This window comes from Symphalangus syndactylus, chromosome 15 (genome assembly GCF_028878055.3).
Source record: "Symphalangus syndactylus isolate Jambi chromosome 15, NHGRI_mSymSyn1-v2.1_pri, whole genome shotgun sequence".
Lineage (NCBI taxonomy): Eukaryota > Metazoa > Chordata > Mammalia > Primates > Hylobatidae > Symphalangus > Symphalangus syndactylus.
In genome coordinates this window covers 84358415-84379159 of record NC_072437.2, presented here as the reverse complement: position 1 = coordinate 84379159, position 20745 = coordinate 84358415, and the positions used below count along the sequence as shown (strand labels likewise).

Sequence of the window (20745 nt, the reverse complement as noted above, 5' to 3'; positions counted from 1 at the left end):
ATCAATATATGTTAAATAAGGTATGGTTGTAATGTTCATCAAAACAATATATATTAAATAATGTATCTTTAAACAGAAATACACACAAACCAAGGTTATGTGTTGATTGGTTGACAAAAATGTTGTGACCAGAGGGTGCAGGAACCCAGCCCTCTATTTCCCCAGTGAGTTAGGGCTCAGTATTGGATAATTCGATATGCACAGTGATGTCACACAACATGACTGCTGTGAATAGTGAAAACTGACTGTGGTTGCAAAGGTCCAAGATGCTTATTCAGTAAAGAAAACAAGATTATGCAAAACATAGAACTCTGTTTTTTTGAGAAAGGGTCTCACTCTTTCACCCAGGCTGGAGTGCGGTGGTGCAGTCATGGCTCACTGAAGACTCACTCTCCCAAGCTCAAGTGATCTTCCCTCCTCAGCGTCCTGAGTAGCTGAGACTCAAGGAGAACACCACCACACCCAGCTAGCTTTTGTTTTTTTGTAGAGATGGAATCTTAGTATGTTGCCCAGGCTGGTCTTGAACTCCTGGGCTCAAGTGATCCTCCTGCCTCAGCCTCCCAAAGTGGGGGATTACAGGTGTGAGTCACTGCGCCAGGCCAAGCACAGGTTGAAAGACTTAAAGTTGATGGATATCAAGCCTAATACGGGCCTGATTTTCAATGCACAATTTTTCTTTAACTTGTTGTAGATATTTATTTTATCATTAACATTTTTCTTTTGACTTTCCAAGAGAAGTATCTTCCAGAAAGCATTGCCAGGTTGACTTCCACACCCCTATCTGCGCCTCTAGTTTCCACCTACAGGACCCATTCTGTAGAGCAGCCATTTCCACGAAGTCCTTGAAATCTCTGAATCCAGGGAAATTTGCTTTTCTGAAACGATATGCTTTATTTTTACTAACTGCTTTGTTTCCTCTACAACTTAAATATGGATATCTTCTAAACACATTCTTCAGGGTTTCCATCTTTACCTCAGATTCTTAACTTAAGATGAATGCTTGATATACTCCAATTTTCACATTTTCATGGAAGAATCGTCCCACAGAGCTGAGAGACAGGGTCTAATCTGGGGAAGCCTTGTAGAACCAGTGGCCTGAGAGGAATGTCATTAGATTTGTACTTTAGAAAAATGTTTGGTGGCAGAATATAAAGTGTGTGTGTGTGTGTGTGTACACACATGCATGCATGCACGGGGGTGCAGCATTGGGTAAGAAGTGGAGTGGGTGGGGTGGTGCCTGAAGTAATCAAAGTGAGAAACTATGAGGCTCAAATGAAGCAATGTCAATGGAGACAGGGGACAGAAACAAGGCAATGGGTGTGACCTATTTTAAAACAAGGATGTATGGATTAATGACATTAAATATAGCAAGTAAAGAGTTAGGCAGGACGCGGTGGCTCACGCCTGTAATCCCAGCACTTTGGGAGGCCAAGGCAGGCGGATCATGAGGTCAGGAGATCGAGAACATCCTGGCTAACAAGGTGAAACCCCGTCTCTACCAAAAATACAAAAATTAGCCAGGCGTGGTGGCGGGCACCTGGAGTCCCTGCTACTCGGGAGGCTGAGGCAGGAGAACGGCATAAACCCAGGAGGCAGAGCTTGCAGTGAGCCCAGATTGCGCCACTGCACACCAGCCTGGACAACAGAGCGAGACTCCGTCCCCCAAAAAAAAAAAAAAAAAAAAAAAGAGTTAAGGCTCTCTGTGTTTTATCCTTCTATACAGCTTCTGTAATCTATAAACATATGTCACGTTCATTATTTTTATCCTGAGGACATAAACATGGCCTGAGAACACCAAGGTCTCCTACAGTGTAAAATTCAGCTGCTTTCCTCTCCATTTCCTTGAAGGTGATGCCCAGAGATGTTAATTTAGGCTGGGTCCAGCCATCAGGACACAATGCTCGGAAAATAAAGATGAGTATTTAGGGATCCCATTCTTGGCTTCATCATAATAACTCAGAAGTTACCTTAAAGCCACAGTGAATCTGAATTTTACAAAAACAGTAATCTTTATGATTCTTGGGCGCCACAACCTGAACCAAAAGGGCTGGCAGAAACATACCAAGCACCTAATCATGTTGTGAAGTGGAACCTTTACTATCTGCTTCAATAAAGGGCTAGTTTTTCTTTCCTCCCTTTGTTGCTACTAAGATGAAGGTTTTCCTGACAACTCGGCAACTTCACCTGTCCTTTCAATGCCTCAGGGCACCTACAAAAGTTCAGGAATACGTGTCCTCAGAGAGATCTTTCCAAAAAGGAAAGACATTCATTTCTCAATTTTAAAAGTCTCCACTTTTGTCTTTACACTATAAATATACTCCCAAGAAAAGGATTTACCTAGAACATGTTGAAAAGAATGTGAAACTATTTCAGCTGTTACTGCATGGTAATGGTCACACTAATGAGTTTGCTAATTTGTACGATGCACTGAGTAGTGGAAAGAAAATCAGATCCATAAACAGACAAATGGAGAGGCACACAGGGCAGGGACCAGCTCCTCACATCAGCAAATAGACACGCTGAGCGCTGAGATGTTTGGAAGGCTTCAGGGAGGGTGCAGCAGGCTGGACATTGAAGGGGATGGATTGGCAACCTTGAACTTAAATTGTAAGGTGCCAAACGGAAGGAAATGAGTAAAAAACGTAGTTGATCTTGAAAATCTTGCCTTATAGTTCATAAATTCCGAATGGAGACCATCTGCTCTATCAGTAAACTGGTCTCTTTCTTCTCCTGAGTTGGTGCTGTCACCCAAAAGGGAAGGCTCCGGTTGAAATTCCTGATGAAATTCCCCTATTAGGAAAATATAGAGACAGATGGAAAGCATGATTTCATGAACAGAAGAGCAAACACAGCTGATCTTCAAATATGATCCAATCACTTCAAGTCTTCTGTGTTCCCTATGAAGAAGGTATATGAAAAACCCAAGTTTTCTCTTCCCTGCAGGGCGAAAAAGATAAAAATAAAATAGCCCCAGAAAGCCCCAAACTGAGCTTAAAAAGTCAAGGCCTCTCTGGGCTTAGTTCCCTACGAGAAAAATAAGATTTTCTCTTACCTTTTTAAGGAATAGAGAAAAGAAAGTATAAAAGAGGGCTTTTTTGCCCTCAGTAATATGTGACTATGTATTTCATATTTAAAATCCAACAAATATTGAGCAGCTACTAAATGGCAGGTATTATGCTAAACATTTTAGGGATTAAAAAATCAGCCAAATCTGACTCCTGTCCTTAAGCAGCAAATAATCTCAAGGAAGAATGTGGGAGGGGAACTAGGCAAGAGCTTAGTATTATACCTCCTACAGTGTATAATATTACTAAGTTTATATGAATTAATAAAGTGGCAGTTATATTTGTATATAAAGCATACAGCTATGTTTTTAGACAACATATGATTCCCATGATAATCTCAGGTAAACAGAAATGCTAAACTTAAAAACCTAAGTGTAAGAAGTGAAAGCAAACACTAAGGTTTGAGTGAACTTAAACAGCTCTCCTATCACGAATAAGAGCATATTCCAACTATTTATGAGAAGATCTGTATATTAATCCAGTTCTACACTATTCATACATTGTGAAATAGTCTCTGCCACAAATGAGTAAAACTAAATGTTTGTATTTTCCTTAAAAGTCATGGGGAAACAGGGGCAATCAAAAAATTGCCATAATGTTACCCAATGAGGGCTTCTAACCAAGATATGAAATGTATTACAAGGATCTTGAAGGCACACAAGATAGAGTGTTTAGTGGTCATTTGATGATTATTAAAGAGGCACAGAATTTTCGAGCTACACTGGACCGTTGGTATTACCTAATCTAATCATCTCATGCACAGGTGAGGGAATCAAGGTCACCTGACTGGGCCAAAGTCAAGTAGCTTCTTGAACACACACCTCAACTGCATTTCCCACCCTCACGTGCAGTGCAATGTGGCCGTGGGATGAAGTCTAGCTTATCACTGATGGGCACTCCTTCCAGGCCCAGTCCATAAAAACCTCCCATGAGCAAACCTCTATGCTCTTCTTCTGGTTTAAAACAGATGGACATGAAAGTTTTGGAAGCCCTGTGTTAAAGATGATGGAGGCATGGTACGAAAGGAGCTTGGGTCCTTAAATCAACACTCAGAGGAGAGTTGTCTGCCAGTCACTAACTCCATTTGAACTTAATTTGGACTGTGTTGAGCCGCTGAGATTTGGGAATCTTCAATGTTATGGCAGCTAGAGTTTTCCTAACTAATATATCTATCATATCAATATTTTCTTTCCAAGAATGGATTTAAAGAATTAGCCGGGCACGGGGGCAGGTGCCTGTAATCCCAGCTACTCGGAAGGCTGAGGCAGGAGAACACCTTGAACCCAGGAGGTGGAGGTTGCGGTGAGCCAAGATCCTGCCACTGCACTCCAGCCTGAGTGACAGAGCAAGACTCCGTCTCAAAAAAAAAAAAAAAAAAAAAAAAAAGAATTTTATCTAAGTCTTCAGAATGAGATTAGTTCTACTATGTACTGTAGTAAGTAGTACTACACACACATCAGCTGTGTGACCAATGGCAAGTTACTTAAACTCTCTGAGCCTTGGTTTTCTCACCTATAAAATGGAGATTATTAGAGTATCCATCTTAGACTTTTAAATTTTAAATGAGATCAAATTCCCAGAAGAACACAGTACCTGGTACATAGGAAATACTCTAGAAAGATTATCACTGCCCTATCTGTGCACAGGTTATTTTAAACATAATATTTGGAACTGAAAAACAAGCACTTTCTCCACATTTTTATTCTCAGACCTTTAACGGGGCTAAGGTGATGGCAAGAGTCCTCCTTTATGATCTGTTCTTCTTCCATGATATTTGACATTGGCACATTGAGGCTAACAGCGTCTTCGTCAGAAGGCTAAAAAGATACAGTGCACTGTTTAACTCAAGAGAAGTGTTATCAATGTAGATAAGGAGAATGCTATGTAATAAAACAACATCCTGTGATTTTCACAAACATCATATTGAATATAAGTTGCCAGATACAAAGGTCAATTCCACTTATGTAAGTTCAAAAAATGCAAAACTAATCCATGGTACTTAAAATTAGGAAGAGGTTATTCTTCGGGTCGGGGTGGGGCTTTCTGGGGTGCTGGTAAAGTTCTGTTTCTTGAACTGGAAGCTGGTTATACGGGTGTGTTCACATTGTGAAAATTCATGGAGCTAACACTTATGGGCTTCTCTGTGTTTTCTTCTCTCTGTTTTAAGCTGAAATCTTGTCAGGTACTGATACACGATTTGGATGCATGTCCCCTCCAAATCTCATGTTGAAATGTAATCCCCAATGTTGGAGGTGGGGCCTGGTGGAAGGTGTTTGGGTCTTGGGGGTGGATACCTCAAGAAGGGCCTGTGCAGTTTTTGCTATGCGTTCCTGTGAGATCTGGTTGTTTAAAAGTACATGGCACCAGCCAGGCGCGGTGGCTCATGCCTGTAATCCCAGCACTTTGGGAGGCTGAGGCGGGTGATCACAAGATCAAGAGATAGAGACCATCCTGGCCAACATGGTGAAACCCCGTCTCTACTAAAAATACAAAAATTAGCCGGGCGTGGTGGTGCACATCTATAGTCCTAGCTACTCGGGAGGCTGAGGCAGGAGAATCACTTGAACCTGAGAGGCAGAGGTTGCAGTGAGCCAAGATCATGCCACTGCACTCCAGCCTGGCAAGAGAGCAAGACTCTGTCTTAAAAAAAACAAAAAAAAGTGCACGGCACCTCCTCCATTGCTCTCCCCCAACCTCGTTGCTTTCCTGCTCCGGCTGTCACCATGTGACAGGAGGCACTCCCTTCACCTTCAACCCTGACTTGAGGCCCTTGCCAGAAGCAGTTGCTGCTCACATGCTCTGTGTACAGCCTGCAGAACTGTGAGCCAACTAAACCTCTTTTCTTTATAAATTACCAACCCTCGGGTATTTCTTTATAGCAACACAAGAATGAACTAATACAGGTGCCTGTTTTATTTCTCTATTTTAGGCTGAGGAAGCTGCATCACATATATAAAAGCGCTAAACAACTGCAGTAGTTAAAAAGAACTGCTCTGTGTGATTTTTGGAATAAAGCTTTGGCTTAATAATTGGATTAGTTCTCTCTGAGGGTTTCCTTTCCCACAGTAGCTGATGACATTTATTCAGAAAATCTATGACTCTAAAATATGGAGCCTGGTTTATTTTCCTATGTCTCCATTTTACTGTTGCTACTTAGGGAATAGCTTTCCAAATCTCAAAAATCAGGAACCTCCACAAAACACATTTCAGGAGACTGTCGCTTGCTCCTAAATTCTTGAGGTATGGTTTTCAGAGTCTGTCCTTGTTTACTTTTGGACATATGCACAGATTGTTTAGAAACTGGCAGAAATCAGGCAGGCATTTCATTCATTCAACAAATATTCATAGAGCCCCCACACTTTCCTGTTTATCTTGATAAAAAGATGTTTTTAATCTCTCAGTGACAAATGGTAAATCAATCAATGGCAGCAGCCAAAGAAAAAAAATGAGGTGTGATCCCTGAACCCCACAATGTGATCTAAATGGGAAGTAAGATCACCTGACCATAGATGGTAAAATCTTTGCCAAACCAAGTGAAAATAGAAAGCTATGTAAGATAATTCAGAACGCTTATCATTCTAAAAAATAAATTTCTTGGAGGTGTACTTAGGAAAGGAGGCTGTAATATAAGACAAGGAAAGGCCAATGGGAAGATGTGTGCATTTTATTCTGTTGAATATAATCTTTTCTGTATTCCCTTCTCTTTCTACCCACCTCTCATCTTAAAAATTTAGCAAAATTCCAAAGATATGCATCTAATTAAAAGACACAGAATAAATCCTTGGGCTCCTTTTAGAATGATATTAGCATCCTACTTATGCTTAAGTGAGAACAAAAGGATAATGAAGTTCTTTATGTAGTGTTTTATTAATGAGTTTAATTAGCCTTAGAAGAGAGATAAAGCAGAGTCTGTTTAATTTAACAGAAAATATGCTTAGGGTGAGTATTTCTGAAACAATGGTCCATTTGCAAGGACTTAGGAGTTGAAGAGGATGAATTAAAATACAACTAAATCAATGTGTTTAGTATCCCCGCTCTCCCACTGAAGCACAGTAAACTATTAATGTGCCTTCCTATGGGTTATTTTCTTTTATTGACACTGGCCTTCTCTGCCTACTAACTCTTCTTCCTTTCAAAATGTTCTATATTAGAAGGATTTTTAAAGATAAAGAATCCCACTTCTTAATATACTGCTATATAGAGTATTTTGTGAAAAATAAATTCAAATACCTTAGCTACCTATTAAAATTCAAAGACTTGAGGAAAACTAGAGAAAGGTTTTTTTCCTGGAGTCATACATAGAAAAAATGTGAGTTTCTTTGATGGGGTAACTGGCCTATTAACTGCAATTTCAAAGAGTATTATAATGTTAACTTAGTAACTACAGAAAGTAACTTCCCTCAAAAAAAGAAGAACACCTGATACTTTTCCTACCACTCCTTTCTAGATCCCTAAGGCCAAGAAGCTCCATTTAATGATATATTAGTGTTAGATTTTGGGGACTCTAATAGACTACATATGAGATAATAAGTCAGTTACCAAAGCATGATTTATAACCACTATAGGAAGCTCTAATGTGTGTGGCCTGTTAGCTTACAAGTAACCAAACTTGTATCCAATTAACTGAACAGAACAGAACACAATCTAAGAGTTTGAGGAAAACAAATATTGTTATAAAAACTATAGCTACTCATAATTGCATTTCCCATGGGTCAACTACTAAAATAAAATGTACAGTTGAGTCCTTAACATTTACGCATATGCATAACAATGTTTTTCTAAATTACTCTATTACTGAAAAATAAGCATATTTATAAAAGTGCTTCGTGGGCACTTGCATACTACTTAGCCATTTTGTAATATTTATTGAGCACTCAATAATATTTTAAATAATGTGTAGGAGGGGAAGAAGATACAGACTCTACTCTTGAGGCATTTACAAAATATTAAAGATGCAGAATAAGTAACAACAGCTAATATTTATATAACACTTTGAGGATTTCAAATCACATGAATATACAAATCACTTTTACAAATATCACATGAATATACAAATGAATCGATGCCCTTTAACAGAAAGGAGTTCAATGAACACTGGTAGATACGTCTAGAAGCACAGAAGGAAAAGAATCTGATCACTAACTTTACCTCGGTGGCGGATAATCGCTTATCTCCATTATCACTTCCAACTCCCGAATCAGAATCCTTCTTGCTGAGATAGATGCCATCAATATTGAATTCATTTAAAAAAGATCAAAATCACAAAGTTCACACCAAGGAACATCAATTTATATTCTAATAATAATTTTGCTATGCAAATTTTTATTATTACCATAAGGCAACAAATCAGTCTAGTATTAAAGAATATTAAGACATGGACCTAATGAAAATCAGACAGTAGCACAGTCTAAACACAAGATAAGATAAAATTCTTTGTGTTCAGGGTTTCATGGATTTATGCTCTAATCAAGTGGCTTGCTCTTACATGTCAAGGTGTTTCTTAAAAATAGTTACCAATGTTCTTATTTTACTGAATCTAGCATATAAAAAATTAATAAACCACATAACTGCTTTTACCCCTTATGTTATGAAATGTGGTTACTTTCAATAATTCTGTAAATTTTTATCCAGGGATTAAGTACATAAAATGGTGGATACATATTTTAAGCATTATATAAAAGTAACATTAGGGTAGTCCGAAATTTTAAATTTACTTATGTAGCAAAAAGTGAAGGAAAAGATTTCTGCAGTGAAGACTTCTTAAAAAGAACCTGCATTTCTATAACTGTGTTCAGTGTGGGAATGTTGCTTTTTGGAAGCTCAAGGCTTGATTTATGCCACAAGAAGCTCTAGGATGTGTGAAAGGGTTCTAACTTTTCCATTTGAAACAGGAAGTGGCAAAAAAACTACACATACTGCATTTTTAAAAGACCAAAAATAAAGCCTTCATTTTTTTCTTAACATTGTTCTGGAGGCATATTCAACATTAATAATTGCTAAAAAGGCATGTCTGGGCTCAATATAGTTATTTTGATAAGTCAAAAATATTCACATTTGTATTCTAGATCTTATTTATAAGTATACACACATTTACTCAGGAAGAACTGATTATTGATTAGGAGACAGATGATATTTGAGATATACCAAAATATTCTCAATAGCAGCAGTTTTTTCTTTCATATCCCAATAGTTTCTCAACTTCTTGTTTTAAATACGAATTAGGTGAGTAAAGCAAATTGTTTTGTTTTTGCTTTGTTTTCTGCAGATACCATGGTGACTTAAAACAAACAGATTTTGAAGTCAGCTACCTGGAGGGCCTTGTCCTAGGCAAATTTTAAACTGGGGCTTTGAATGAGGGCATGACTCACCCGTCTTCCACGTGCTGGTGTAAATGTGGCCTCTCCATGGTGTGGAGATAAAGGGAGTCAGCTGTCTTAATCTGGCATGCTTGTATGCTCAGATACTTAAATATGTGAACTTTGCCCTTTGTGCAAATCTATGAAGAAATTAATAGCAATCATATTCATTTTTCAATGACAAAACAAAATGTAAGTATCAAATCATTACTCTGTATATTTCAATTTTCCCAATTTCATTTTAAGTGACACCCTACCAATGTACACTAAATCTGTCCTTTCCAAAACATGTAAGAATTTTGGGAATCATTCCCTCCAAATTCTACTTTGAATAGAAAACCATGCTTAAGCAAGTTCCCACTTTTTCTTACATTAAACTATAAAACTCTAACAAAAATGTATTCAAGTATACATAGTATAAAAAGCATAAACTCAGATGACCAGGCTGGTGAAATTCCAGTTACAAAAGATGAGAAAAGCACAATTATTTTCGAGCCCCCAGAAAGCAATTTAGAGCCTAAAAATAATTGTAGATGTAAGAAGCTGTTAAATTATTTAAAAAGAAAATAAACTTCAAAATATTTACATGGTTAAGCATCTGAAAGCATAGCACTTCATTTTTCTCTCATGCAGTTTAATATTTGAGCTGGAGACTTGTCTCTAAATAATCAATAACCATGTTTTAAAGGTGTTTAAATTCCATTTTCCAGCTAACATTCAAATAAGGAATATATGGCTGGGAGCAGTGGCTCACGCCTGTAATCCCAGCACTTTGGGAGGCCAAGGCAGGCGGATCCCTGGGGGTTAGGAATTCGAGAGCAGCCTGGCCAACATGGTGAAACCTCATCTCTACTAAAAATACAAAAATTATCCAGGTGTTGTGGCAGGTGCCTGTAGTCCCAGCTACTCAGGAGGCTGAGGCAGGAGAATCACTTGATCCTGGGAGGCAGAGGCTGCAGTGAGCCGAAATCGCACCTCTGCACTCCAGTCTGGGCGACAGAGCGAGACTCTGTCTCAAAAAAAAAAAAGAAAAAAAGAAAAAAAAAATCAATCAATATACTCCATGAAAAAAATTCAAATAAAATGATAAATAATAAGACATTTAATTCTGGAGCTGGAATGATTAGCATAGTGAGCCAAGTGCTGGTGAATAGATTTGATGCAGCGGAAGACAATTTATTGTTTCTCACATTCACTCAAGGGTTCGCTGTGACTGTTTACAATCAAGTTTTATTGAGTATTATTCTCTTCAGCAGATAATCAGAAAACTGGCCTTTGGAGAGTTGCTTAAGCACTATTGATAGCATTGGGAATCAGAAAACAATACCCCAAAATGAAGGCCTCAGAAGCAAAAGTTTTTCTCTGACCTCTCCTGCTCTCTTTGCCTCTTGGTCCCATTCTCCCAAGGAAGAGAGCCTTATAATTTGAATCCCTCTTCCCCAAAGCTGGTCATAGAAACCAGAACCCCTTTAAAACCTCAAAATATTACTTGAACTTTCCCTCTGCCTTTCTGTGTAAAAACTGGCCATAAAGAAATTACCTGACCTCTCTTGTTTGACAGGAGGCCGTAAGACCCCCCATTCCAAAGAGGGTCCTGCCCCACACCCAGAAGGAAGGAACGATCCTCAGAGAGCCCAAGAAGATTCCAGACAGACAGGCCCTGCTGGGTTTCCTCACTCAGTCTATTAACATGAGATCACACTCTTTTTGTCCAATCATATTTCTACATGGCTGTCCACACTTTGTAAGCATAAAAATGGACAATTTCCCCTGTATCTTTGGGTCTTCACTCTGGAGGCTTCCACGTACACGTTAATACATTTTGATGCCTTTTCTCCAATTAATCTGCTGCTTGCCAGTGATTAGTGATTGTCAGCAAACTTTCAGAGGCTGAAGGGGAAATTTCCCTTGGCTCCTATAACAGCACATCCCATGGGGCATTGGCTTTGCTGCAGGACCCCTCACCTGTGCTGGAGGAGACTGCAGAGGGTTATTCTCAAGTAGTAACACTTGCAGCTGCTTCATCTCTCTGAAACAAATTGGAATCACGAGCACTTTGTTGCAGGAAAAGTCAAACTTTACCAAGGGAAGATCTACTAGTTCTAAAATAATAGAAAAAAGAAAAAAAGAAAGAAAAAACCTTAGAAAGCAATAAGATTAAGTGGCTAATCATTCAAAAATTAATGTTCTGCTTCTCAGGAAAAACACAATTGAGTATAATTCAAGGCAAGTTGTACATTAGGAATACATGGTGTGTGTACATAACATTTTACCAAAAGAGGGAAAATCTTTCATTGCGTGCCCCAAAGTTTTAAATTGTTGTTAGTTCTGATAAAAAGTGGGAACACTTGACATTTACAATATCTATTGTTTAAAAATACTTTTTTTTTTTCAGCAAAAGAATCATGCAAGCTACATCACACAGGACATGTTTATGTTTTAACTTCAAACTGTTTCCCAGTAGCACTCACTAGCCCATGAGTAATATGTTAATTACAGAATATTCTTATCTAATCAATGTATCTGGGCTGGCATTATCCCAGAACTAGCTACACTAAATATATTCAGGAGTTTTTCAACTGCATTTAAAAAAATAAATGTTATCCAATTCAGAATTTTCCGACAGGCCCTGTAATTCTGGTATGATGAGACTTTATTCTACAGCTTTTAAAAAGTCTTCTGTAGCTCCACTCAGAAGACAGAACATTACATTTAGCTTAAAATCCCCACCCAGTGGCAGAGTAAACACTAAGTAATTTCAAGCATTCAAAACGACATTGGCAGCTGCTAGGAATAAAGTCAAATATATTCCATAGAGCAGAGAGGCTGGGCCACGCCAGACATCTAGGGTGATGCAGGCAAGCCACTGAGATCTCTGTGTGAGGGGCTATGAAGGGTTCACTCCAGAACGAGGCCTCGGAACTTTTCTTATGGGATCTGTTAAGGGATGGAATATTGTGCTTTAAAACACTCAAGGAGTTCCAAAGTGGAAGAAGGGCAAGAATTAGACAAAGAAGAGTAACTGAAGACACTGACCTGGAGTAAAAATTCACACTATTTCTCCTCTACCCCTACACTGCTCTTCGGTCTTCACTTTAGTCAGCTATGTTATGTCAAGTTCCAGCAGGAAAAGATTCTAGTAACCAGTACCTCTCTCAGAATTCAAGGCACTCTGGGCATGTAAGGGACTGTATTTTTTAAATTGCCCTGAGTAGTTAGTTCATTGCTCAACCCAGCTTGTCTCCCCTCTGGCAGGATGAGGAATTGACCTCAGGCCACACTAGTCCTGGAGGACCCTGGAATCATGAAAGTGAAACAATAGGAAAAGCAAGATCCCCTTTCACCTCACAGCTTGTTTGTCAGATGGTTAAGAATTATGAAGATTCCATGATAAGAGGAACACCTCCTAGCTGTTACCCCTAGCAATATCAACCTATCTCTGAGATGGTTAACTAAAGTTAGGTTAGCAAATCACTGGAAAAATTTAACTGGACTCTGGATCTTTAGCAATTCTTTTCCCCTTAAAATGAAGACTTCAAAGCAAGAATAGAGGGCTAAGTTCATGGAAAACATAGCAGGAGAAAACTTACAGGTAAATAAAATAAGTAAAGGTTTTATAATGACCATTTTCTAGTTCTAGTTTAGAAGACAATTGCCATCATAGTTCAGGAAAATATGAACCAGGCAGTTTCACAACAATAAAATGAAGGAGAAAATGATAATTTTGCAACACCAGCCCAGGAAAGGTCAAAAAAAGTGGAGTAGAAAAAGGGAGTAAGAAAAAAAAGAAGAACAAATCCCACTCTCTCTCCCCACTGCTAAGAGGCAGTGAAAGGTATTTTAATCCTCTGTTCATTCTAGTCCTAGAAAGAATAAAATATGGTCTTCTTATTGCAGTTGTTGTAGTAAAACCACCACAAAATTGATATGAGTAATTAGACCACAATTTTGGGGTTTTTTTTTTCATCCTCAGATTGAAAGCATATGAGGAGGGGTACCCAAAGAGGAAAAACATGTAAGTAAATAGGGAAAGTCTTTACAGTCACTAACTGAAAGTATTTTCAATGGTCTTTTGTCAATAGAGTTCTCCAGAGGGAAGGAAGCAAAAAGGAACTTGATATTCAGGAAGTTATTTTTTAAAAAAAAATTCCAGTAAACTGAAGTTTTAGCTTTGAGTATATTTTTAAGATATCAAAACTGAGAAAACATAATTATGGAATAATTGATCTTTTTAAGGGAAAGGAATGCTTTTAAGGTAAGAAAATGAGGAACCAGTGAGAGACAAAAATCTAGATTTTGTGAATATACTTTCTTTCCACGTTTCCAAACTATGACAGGCAATTGCAAAATGATCAAATTAATTTTTCCTTTTGAAAATGAGAGTTCGATTATTTCTGACATTTTCACAATGATTAACATGAGAGCTTAAGTTTAAATGAAAGTTTTCTTTAACTCATAAAAGGTTGTATGCATATAAATTTGCTGTTAGTAAGCTTTCCTTTTGTGCTTGCTTAAATCAAATACAAGTTTTATACATCCAAAAAATGAGACTGTACAAGGACAAAATGAAAAATCAATCAATATTTTTAAACCAAGTCATCTCAAGTACTGAAGTAAAAAATGCTGAGTTTCTAATTCTGCTTCTATAAAATGAAAGTCAGTATGAGAAAGGTGAAAGATGGCAAGCGGACTTGAACCTCCCATCTATAAAGCACATTACCTTTTGCAAAGTTCTTTCCCTTTCATGAGCTCCATTTTCTTGCCTTATTATGAAGCATTTCAAGCCAAAGATCAAGATGCAGAGACAGGATAATTAAAATCAGGCATCCATAAATTTTTCCATTAATGTCAGATTAACCAAATGCTGACTGTTTCCAAATACTACAGAGTTTTGCTTTGAGAAATATTTTTAAATATATGTTTGAAATCGGCTATGTCTAGAGACTTTAAACAAAAACAGTGGAAATCAATGTGATCTCTGAAAACCAGAGTATGCTTTGGAGAAAGCATTCAAGGTTCTAGGGCTCATCTGTTCATTCCTGATCCAGGTCCAAGCCCAAACACCAAATGCAGATCCACTACCCCCTATGAGGCTGCTTTCATGCTCTAAATGGCAGGCAATTTCTGAATAAATAGATATATCTTCCTTGAACTCAACACACTACCGGACAGACATACTATGGAAGTGCATGGCTGCAAAGCAGGGCTGTCTGAGGTCTTGGTGTTCATGCTGGGTGTTGGGAGCCACGTCTCAATGCTGAGGTTCTGCTGCCACCACTGGTGAAACTTACCAAGACCACCAGTGAGACATTAGTCCAAGTATCACTCCAGCAGAGGCAGCACCCTCACCTCAGAACAGATTCTAGACACTGGGAGTTCCCAACCAGTGCTCCCAGATCCCCAAGGCTAGAAATCCTGACAGACAGGATCTGTAGAACAAAGCATGTCCCCGAAATTTCACGTCCCAAAACGTCACATAGCCATACCCAAAACAATTCACGTCATCCCCTGCGATGGGCTGGCTTGAATCCTTTGAAAATTCATATATTGAAGTCCTAACCTCTATTACCTCAGAATGTGACTGTATTTGGAGATAGGGACTTTAAAAGGGTAATTAAGTTAATTAAAATGAGGTCATGAGGGCAGCTCTAATCCTTGGTGTCCTTGTAAGAAGATTAGGACACAGACATGCACAGAGGGGAGATGACGTGAAGACCCAGGGAGGAGAAGATGCCACCCACAAGCTGAGAGGCCTCAGAGGGAACCAACCCTGCTGGCACCTTGATCCCAGGCATCCAGCCTCCAAAACTGTGAGAAGATGAAGTTCTGTTATTTAAGCCACTCCATCTGTGGTTCTTTGTTATAGTAGCTCCAGCAAACTAATACACCCACGTCCACCCCCGTGTCCCACAGCATTACCTAGGGGAATGATTTTGTTGCTGTAGCCCTTGACTAAAATCACGGCCCGAACTTCACTTTTTTGTTATCTGTATGTGAAATTCAAATCCTAATTATTAAGTAGTAGGCACACACACACATACACACACACAAAAAAGATCCACCCTCTTCACAAAAGTAAACCCCCCAAAACATAAAATAATGCAAGTCTCCCATTTTCTTCATTTTCCCTCTTTCTTTTTTACCTTGTGGTAAAACTTTAAGGTAATTTCTTCTGACATTCAGTTCTCGTAGAGATTTCAACTGACCTATCTGCTGGGGCAACGCTGTGATCTCATTGCAGCTGACATCCTGTATCAAAAGCAGAGAGAGAAATAATAAACATCTTTTTCCAGGAAATCAAGCATTTCATGTGAAATCTCCTTAAGGAATTTAAATATTTGGACAACTACACAGGTACACTTTTATATTCATCTCCAGGTCCCTAGCATTAAGACTCAGCACAGAGAAGAAAAAGCTGAACGTTTTAAACTCCCTCAGGAGAGAAAAATGGAGAAGGGTGGACATTAGTAGCATTCGGCAGCCGCTTCACCAGCCTCTGGCCTGCCACTTTGACATGCTTCGATTTTACTGAATTCTCACAACAAACCCACTGGGCAATATTATTAGCCTAATATTTACAAATCAAAAAGTGGGGCTCAGAAAAGTTTAGCCAGTCACCCAAAGCATGCAAGTGCCAGAGTTAACACTAGAAATGAATTAGCAGCTCACTGTTGGGCCACTATCCCATCGTGCCTCTAAATAGAAGACTACAATGAATCTTATTTTACCAAACTCTCATGTTTTGCAGTGAAAAACTAGGATATTAATGCACTGTTTGGATGCACTATTTATTTAAAATGGAGTTTTTCACCACGGGCTAGAAACCTTACAGCTGACCACCTTGCCATCATTTCACAAGCAATTCTTGTCTTCTTTGCTTTAAGAAGCAAATACTCAATTAAGCCTTGATTGGAACCCCCTCTTGACACATGCGAAATGGAGGCCTTGACATTTATAATCTTCTATATCCTTAGGATCTCCCCGAATCCCACTCTTCCTCTTGGCTCTGGGAGCCGTGCGGGGTTCTTCACTCCCCCACCCACCCCCAGCTACTCCTACGGTGTGGACCAGTGCTCTCTCTCAGCTGGGTGCTATCATGATCTCCTGACTGGTTTCCATACATCAGTCTCCGCCTTGGATGCATCCTTCACAGAGCGGCCAGAGTGCAAATGCCATCATGCTGTTCACCAGCTTAAACACTTGCAGAGGCTCCTCAACAACTGTAAAGTCCAAACTGGGCAGTAAGACCAGTGTCTATGATGAGGTCTGTCCATTTCTCTGAATGTCCCTCCTCACAACCTACACTCCAGCCATGTTACTGCTTCTGGCAGTTTCCAGTATTTCATAATTCCCAAACTTGTTCATGCTCCTTCCCTGCCTGATATGCCAGTCCCCAATATTGTCCTCTTGTTCCACTGACTCATTTTTAAAGACTTAATTCAAGCCTCAACCTCTTTCGTGAAACCTTTCACGAGGCTTCTCCCACCTCTCCCACTCTGATCTAATGCCCAGGGAGACTGACCACTTCTTCCTGTGTGGTCCTTTAGATAGCATGTCACTTTAAGTCATTTGCTCACAGGTTTACATTCCCCTTTAAGCCTATGAGCTCCTGGGTGGGAGGGACCACGTCTTATTCATTCCATCCTCCCAGTGCCAGGTAGAGTGCCAAGTATAAAGTAAGGGATCAATAAATGTTGGATCAAACTTCTAAAATCCACTTATGGTGACACTCCATAATACTGTGGCTCCTTCTGTCTCCAGGACCCTAGGACCCGGGATGCTCCAACATACACACTAAATCCCATGCAGGTCCCACTTGGTATCTCAGAACTAAAGATATAAATGATTCCAGTGAGATCAAGGCCTTAAATATCCCACCTTACCTTTGAACCTGGAAAAGCTCTCCCCTTTCACCATAGAAGGCAGCAAAGCCTCGTTTCAGAAATCTGTTTCACTTTCATTCAAATAAGATGAACTCATCATCGACCAATCCAGTGAACACTCCCAGGCTCCACATTTAGACCAGGCTGTACACAACACAGTTGATCCCTGCCCTCTAACCTGGTCTCATCTAAAAGGCTGCAGGTGATCTATCAACCTGTCCTCATCATGACAGTGCTCAATGGATACCACTCGATGAAGAGGAACAGTATCACTCCTGCTAAAAAGGAATGAAGTTGTCCTCTATAAAGGCTGAGTGTGCACAGTGCAGACACCTCCCCAAGCTTCTCTGTACAGCAGTCTGATGGGGGAGGTGGGGTGACACGGGCTGAGAGCACCGGGTGTTCAGCGGCATCACCCCCCAACTGTGGTTGCTGTATCCCTCCTGGCCCAGAAAAGTCACACACAAGTTTGAGAAAAACACTTCTAGTGTTTAAAACAAAAACAGAAACAAACTCCACAAGCACATCTGCAGAGACAAAAACGTCGAGGGAAGTCATTACAGAATTAGGAGGTCCAGAGATTGTGTTCAGTCACTCTCAGCCCCTCGCTGAGTCAGTAAATTGCCCTGCCTTTCTGAATGTGTTTCCACATGGGAGAAGAGAACAGTGAAATGCCATCTTTTCCCAATTACTGGGGCCTTTGCTCAGTCACAAGAGCCAACAATCAAATCCTTTCAATGAAAGCTTTCTTTGCCTTAACTAAGTTACAAATAAGCAAAAGGTGACATTCCATCCTATTTTAAAAGAGTCCTCACACAAATACCACACAGGTGAGTCCTAGAAATGCAGGAAATCAAATCCTCCTATGGAACTCATGACCAGATACAGTCACTTTGGTGATGTTGCTGGCAGGAGAAGTGGGCGTGCTTGTGGGGAAGAATTAGAAGGAATTATTTTCCATCTCTAGAGAAAATGGACGTTATTGGCATCTAAAACAAGTTTTTTTTAAGTCTTGTGAGTGACAGCACGAGAAAGATCCTTACACAAATTATGGAAATCACAGATTTTCAATATGAAACTGACAATTTCCAGAAGCTTCAAAGACATAATTTTATTTTAATCTTTCTCTTAATAAATAAGGAGGGAGGAGGGGAAAGCAAAAAGATAACAGATATATTTAGGTAGCACGTTATTCACAGCATGAGATGAAACTAAGCCTTATTCCATTTTTTAGTGTGAACTATACTCACCTTGCTCTTTGCTGGTCATGGTTGAGTTAGCCAGGAAATCAAAATATGCTGTTTCTCTAATCATAAGGTGATTTTTTTCCATCATATGTTTCTAACATAATAGCCTTATTAAAAAAATCAACTCCCCCTAGCGATATTTGAAAACTTGTTTAGCAGTAGGGAAAATTATCACTCAATTTACTTTAAAAAAACTTCATGTAACGATAAATACAAGTTTTTTTCCTTCTGATTTAGAGGACAGGATATCTGTAGACAATTCAAAACACAAAGTCCAATTGTCCGTTCACATTTTGGAGGGTATATGGTGAAGGTCAAATTATTTTAATAGTACTCTGCACTGTTGTCAATTACTTCCCATCCTGACAAATAATGGGGGGAAAATGCCCAAGCAGATTTAGCACATAAGATAACATTTCACTATTGTGTAATCAATATTGTAGAAATAGTGCAAAACTCTATTCCCACAAGGCATTGAATATTGCCACGCTTTAAAGAGGTTATAAATTCATCACAAAAATAAAACCCCATGGGTCACTGTCTTAGTTAAGGAGGAAGAAACAGGAGATAATAGTCTAGGTGTTTGGGGATAAAATATTTCCGTTTTGAAAATGTAAAAGCAATATTTCTAGAATGGCCTTGTTCTCTAGAACACTTTTGTTCAAATTCAGCCTAAGATAAGGTATGAATTTTACAGACTGATTTAAAGAAGATACGATTTAGGAAAATGAATGTAAATAAAAACAACACTAATGCCTCACACTTCGGCAATTAGTAAGAATTTACCAGCTTATAAATTCCATATTCAGTGACTTATTAAAATAGTCAAATGAATCCCTTCTGAATTTTCTATTAGCCCTAAGCTATGTCTTAGAGAACGATTCCAAACTTCAGTGAAATCATAGCACCCTACAGTTAGTACTATAATACCACAAATACACAGGCAGATCAAAAAGAATCATGAGCATGTTATAAATATTTACTGAATTTATTCTTTTTGATACAGAAGCGAATCTAATTATAGTAATATAAATACTCAAGCTTAAGTTTTTTATAGACCAGCCAGTCCAACTTTGTCATTTAGATAAAAAACAAAATAGAGAATTTGAACTGTGACTTAACACGTACTTATTTTCCACTGGTCATCATGTTTTTAGGTAACCAAAAGAAAAACTTTAGAAATAAAATTCTCTCCTCATCAAAATAAAAAGAGTCTCTAGAAGTATTAAAACCATGTTGGAGATTAATATATTTTTGTTACTAAGTGCTCGTTGCTAACTGACCTTCAGAATGCAAAAATAACAAGGATTTAAATTCGGAGAATAAATTCAGGGATTATTAAACTAGGTTATGCTCACTTTCAGAAAGTAATATTGTAAAAAATACTAGAAGTTTTTTTTGTTTTGTTTTGTTTTGAGACATTGTCTCGCTCTGTCGACCAGACTGGAGTGCGATGGCGCAATCTTGGCTCACTGCAAACCTCTGCCTCCCGGGTTCAAGTGATTCTCCTGCCTCAGTCTCCCAGGTAGCTGAGATTACAGGTGTGTGCCACCACACCTGGCTAACTTTTTTTTTTTTTTTTGTATTTTTAGTAGAGACGGGGTTTCACCATGTTGGCCAGGCTGGTCTTGAACTCCTGACCTCAGGTGACCCACCCGCTTTGGCCTCCCAAAGTGCTGGGATTACAGGCGTGAGCCACCATGCCCGGCTGACTAGAAGTATTTTTTTTAAGGAATGATGTCTAGTGAAAACCAACATAGGCAGGGCACGATGTTTCATGCCTATAATCCCAGCACTTTGGAAGGCCAAGGTGGGCAGATAGCTTGAGCTCTGGAGTTTTAGACCAGCGTAGAGAACATAAGGAAACCCTGACTCTACAAAAAGACGTTAAAAAATTAGTCGGGTATGGTGGCATGCACCTGTGGTTTCAGCTACTTGGGAGGCTAAGGTGGGAGGATTGCTTGAGCCTGAGAGGTCAAGGCTGCAGTGAGCTGTGGCCATGGCACTGCATTCCAGCCTGAGTGACAGAGTAAGACCCTGTCTCAAAACAAAAAGAAAAAAGAAAAAAAAAAAAACATAAATACTGTGTCAAGATGATCTTGGTTACAGAATAGTTCCAGCAAGACCAGGCCACACACTGGAACTGCAGGTAGTACTTATACACGTGATCTTGCTCTGATACTTAGGTTTCAAA

At 39.1% G+C, this 20745-nt stretch overlaps 1 protein-coding gene across 6 annotated transcripts in view; it reads right to left on the bottom strand.

The window, feature by feature from the left end:
- LRCH1 (leucine rich repeats and calponin homology domain containing 1) overlaps positions 1 to 20745 on the bottom strand; it is a 209249-nt gene that overhangs the window by 63870 nt on the left and 124634 nt on the right. For 5 of the 6 annotated variants that reach the window (XM_055244617.2, XM_055244615.2, XM_055244614.2 and 2 more), the window contains exons 4-9: positions 15565 to 15670; positions 11387 to 11523; positions 9434 to 9561; positions 8214 to 8277; positions 4777 to 4882; positions 2666 to 2790 (exon numbers count right to left, since the gene is read on the bottom strand). In XM_055244617.2, the coding sequence (XP_055100592.2) occupies positions 2666 to 2790; positions 4777 to 4882; positions 8214 to 8277; positions 9434 to 9561; positions 11387 to 11523; positions 15565 to 15670 (666 nt within the window). The remainder of the gene's footprint in view (positions 1 to 2665; positions 2791 to 4776; positions 4883 to 8213; positions 8278 to 9433; positions 9562 to 11386; positions 11524 to 15564; positions 15671 to 20745) is intronic. The other variant, XM_063619095.1, reaches the window with a different exon arrangement.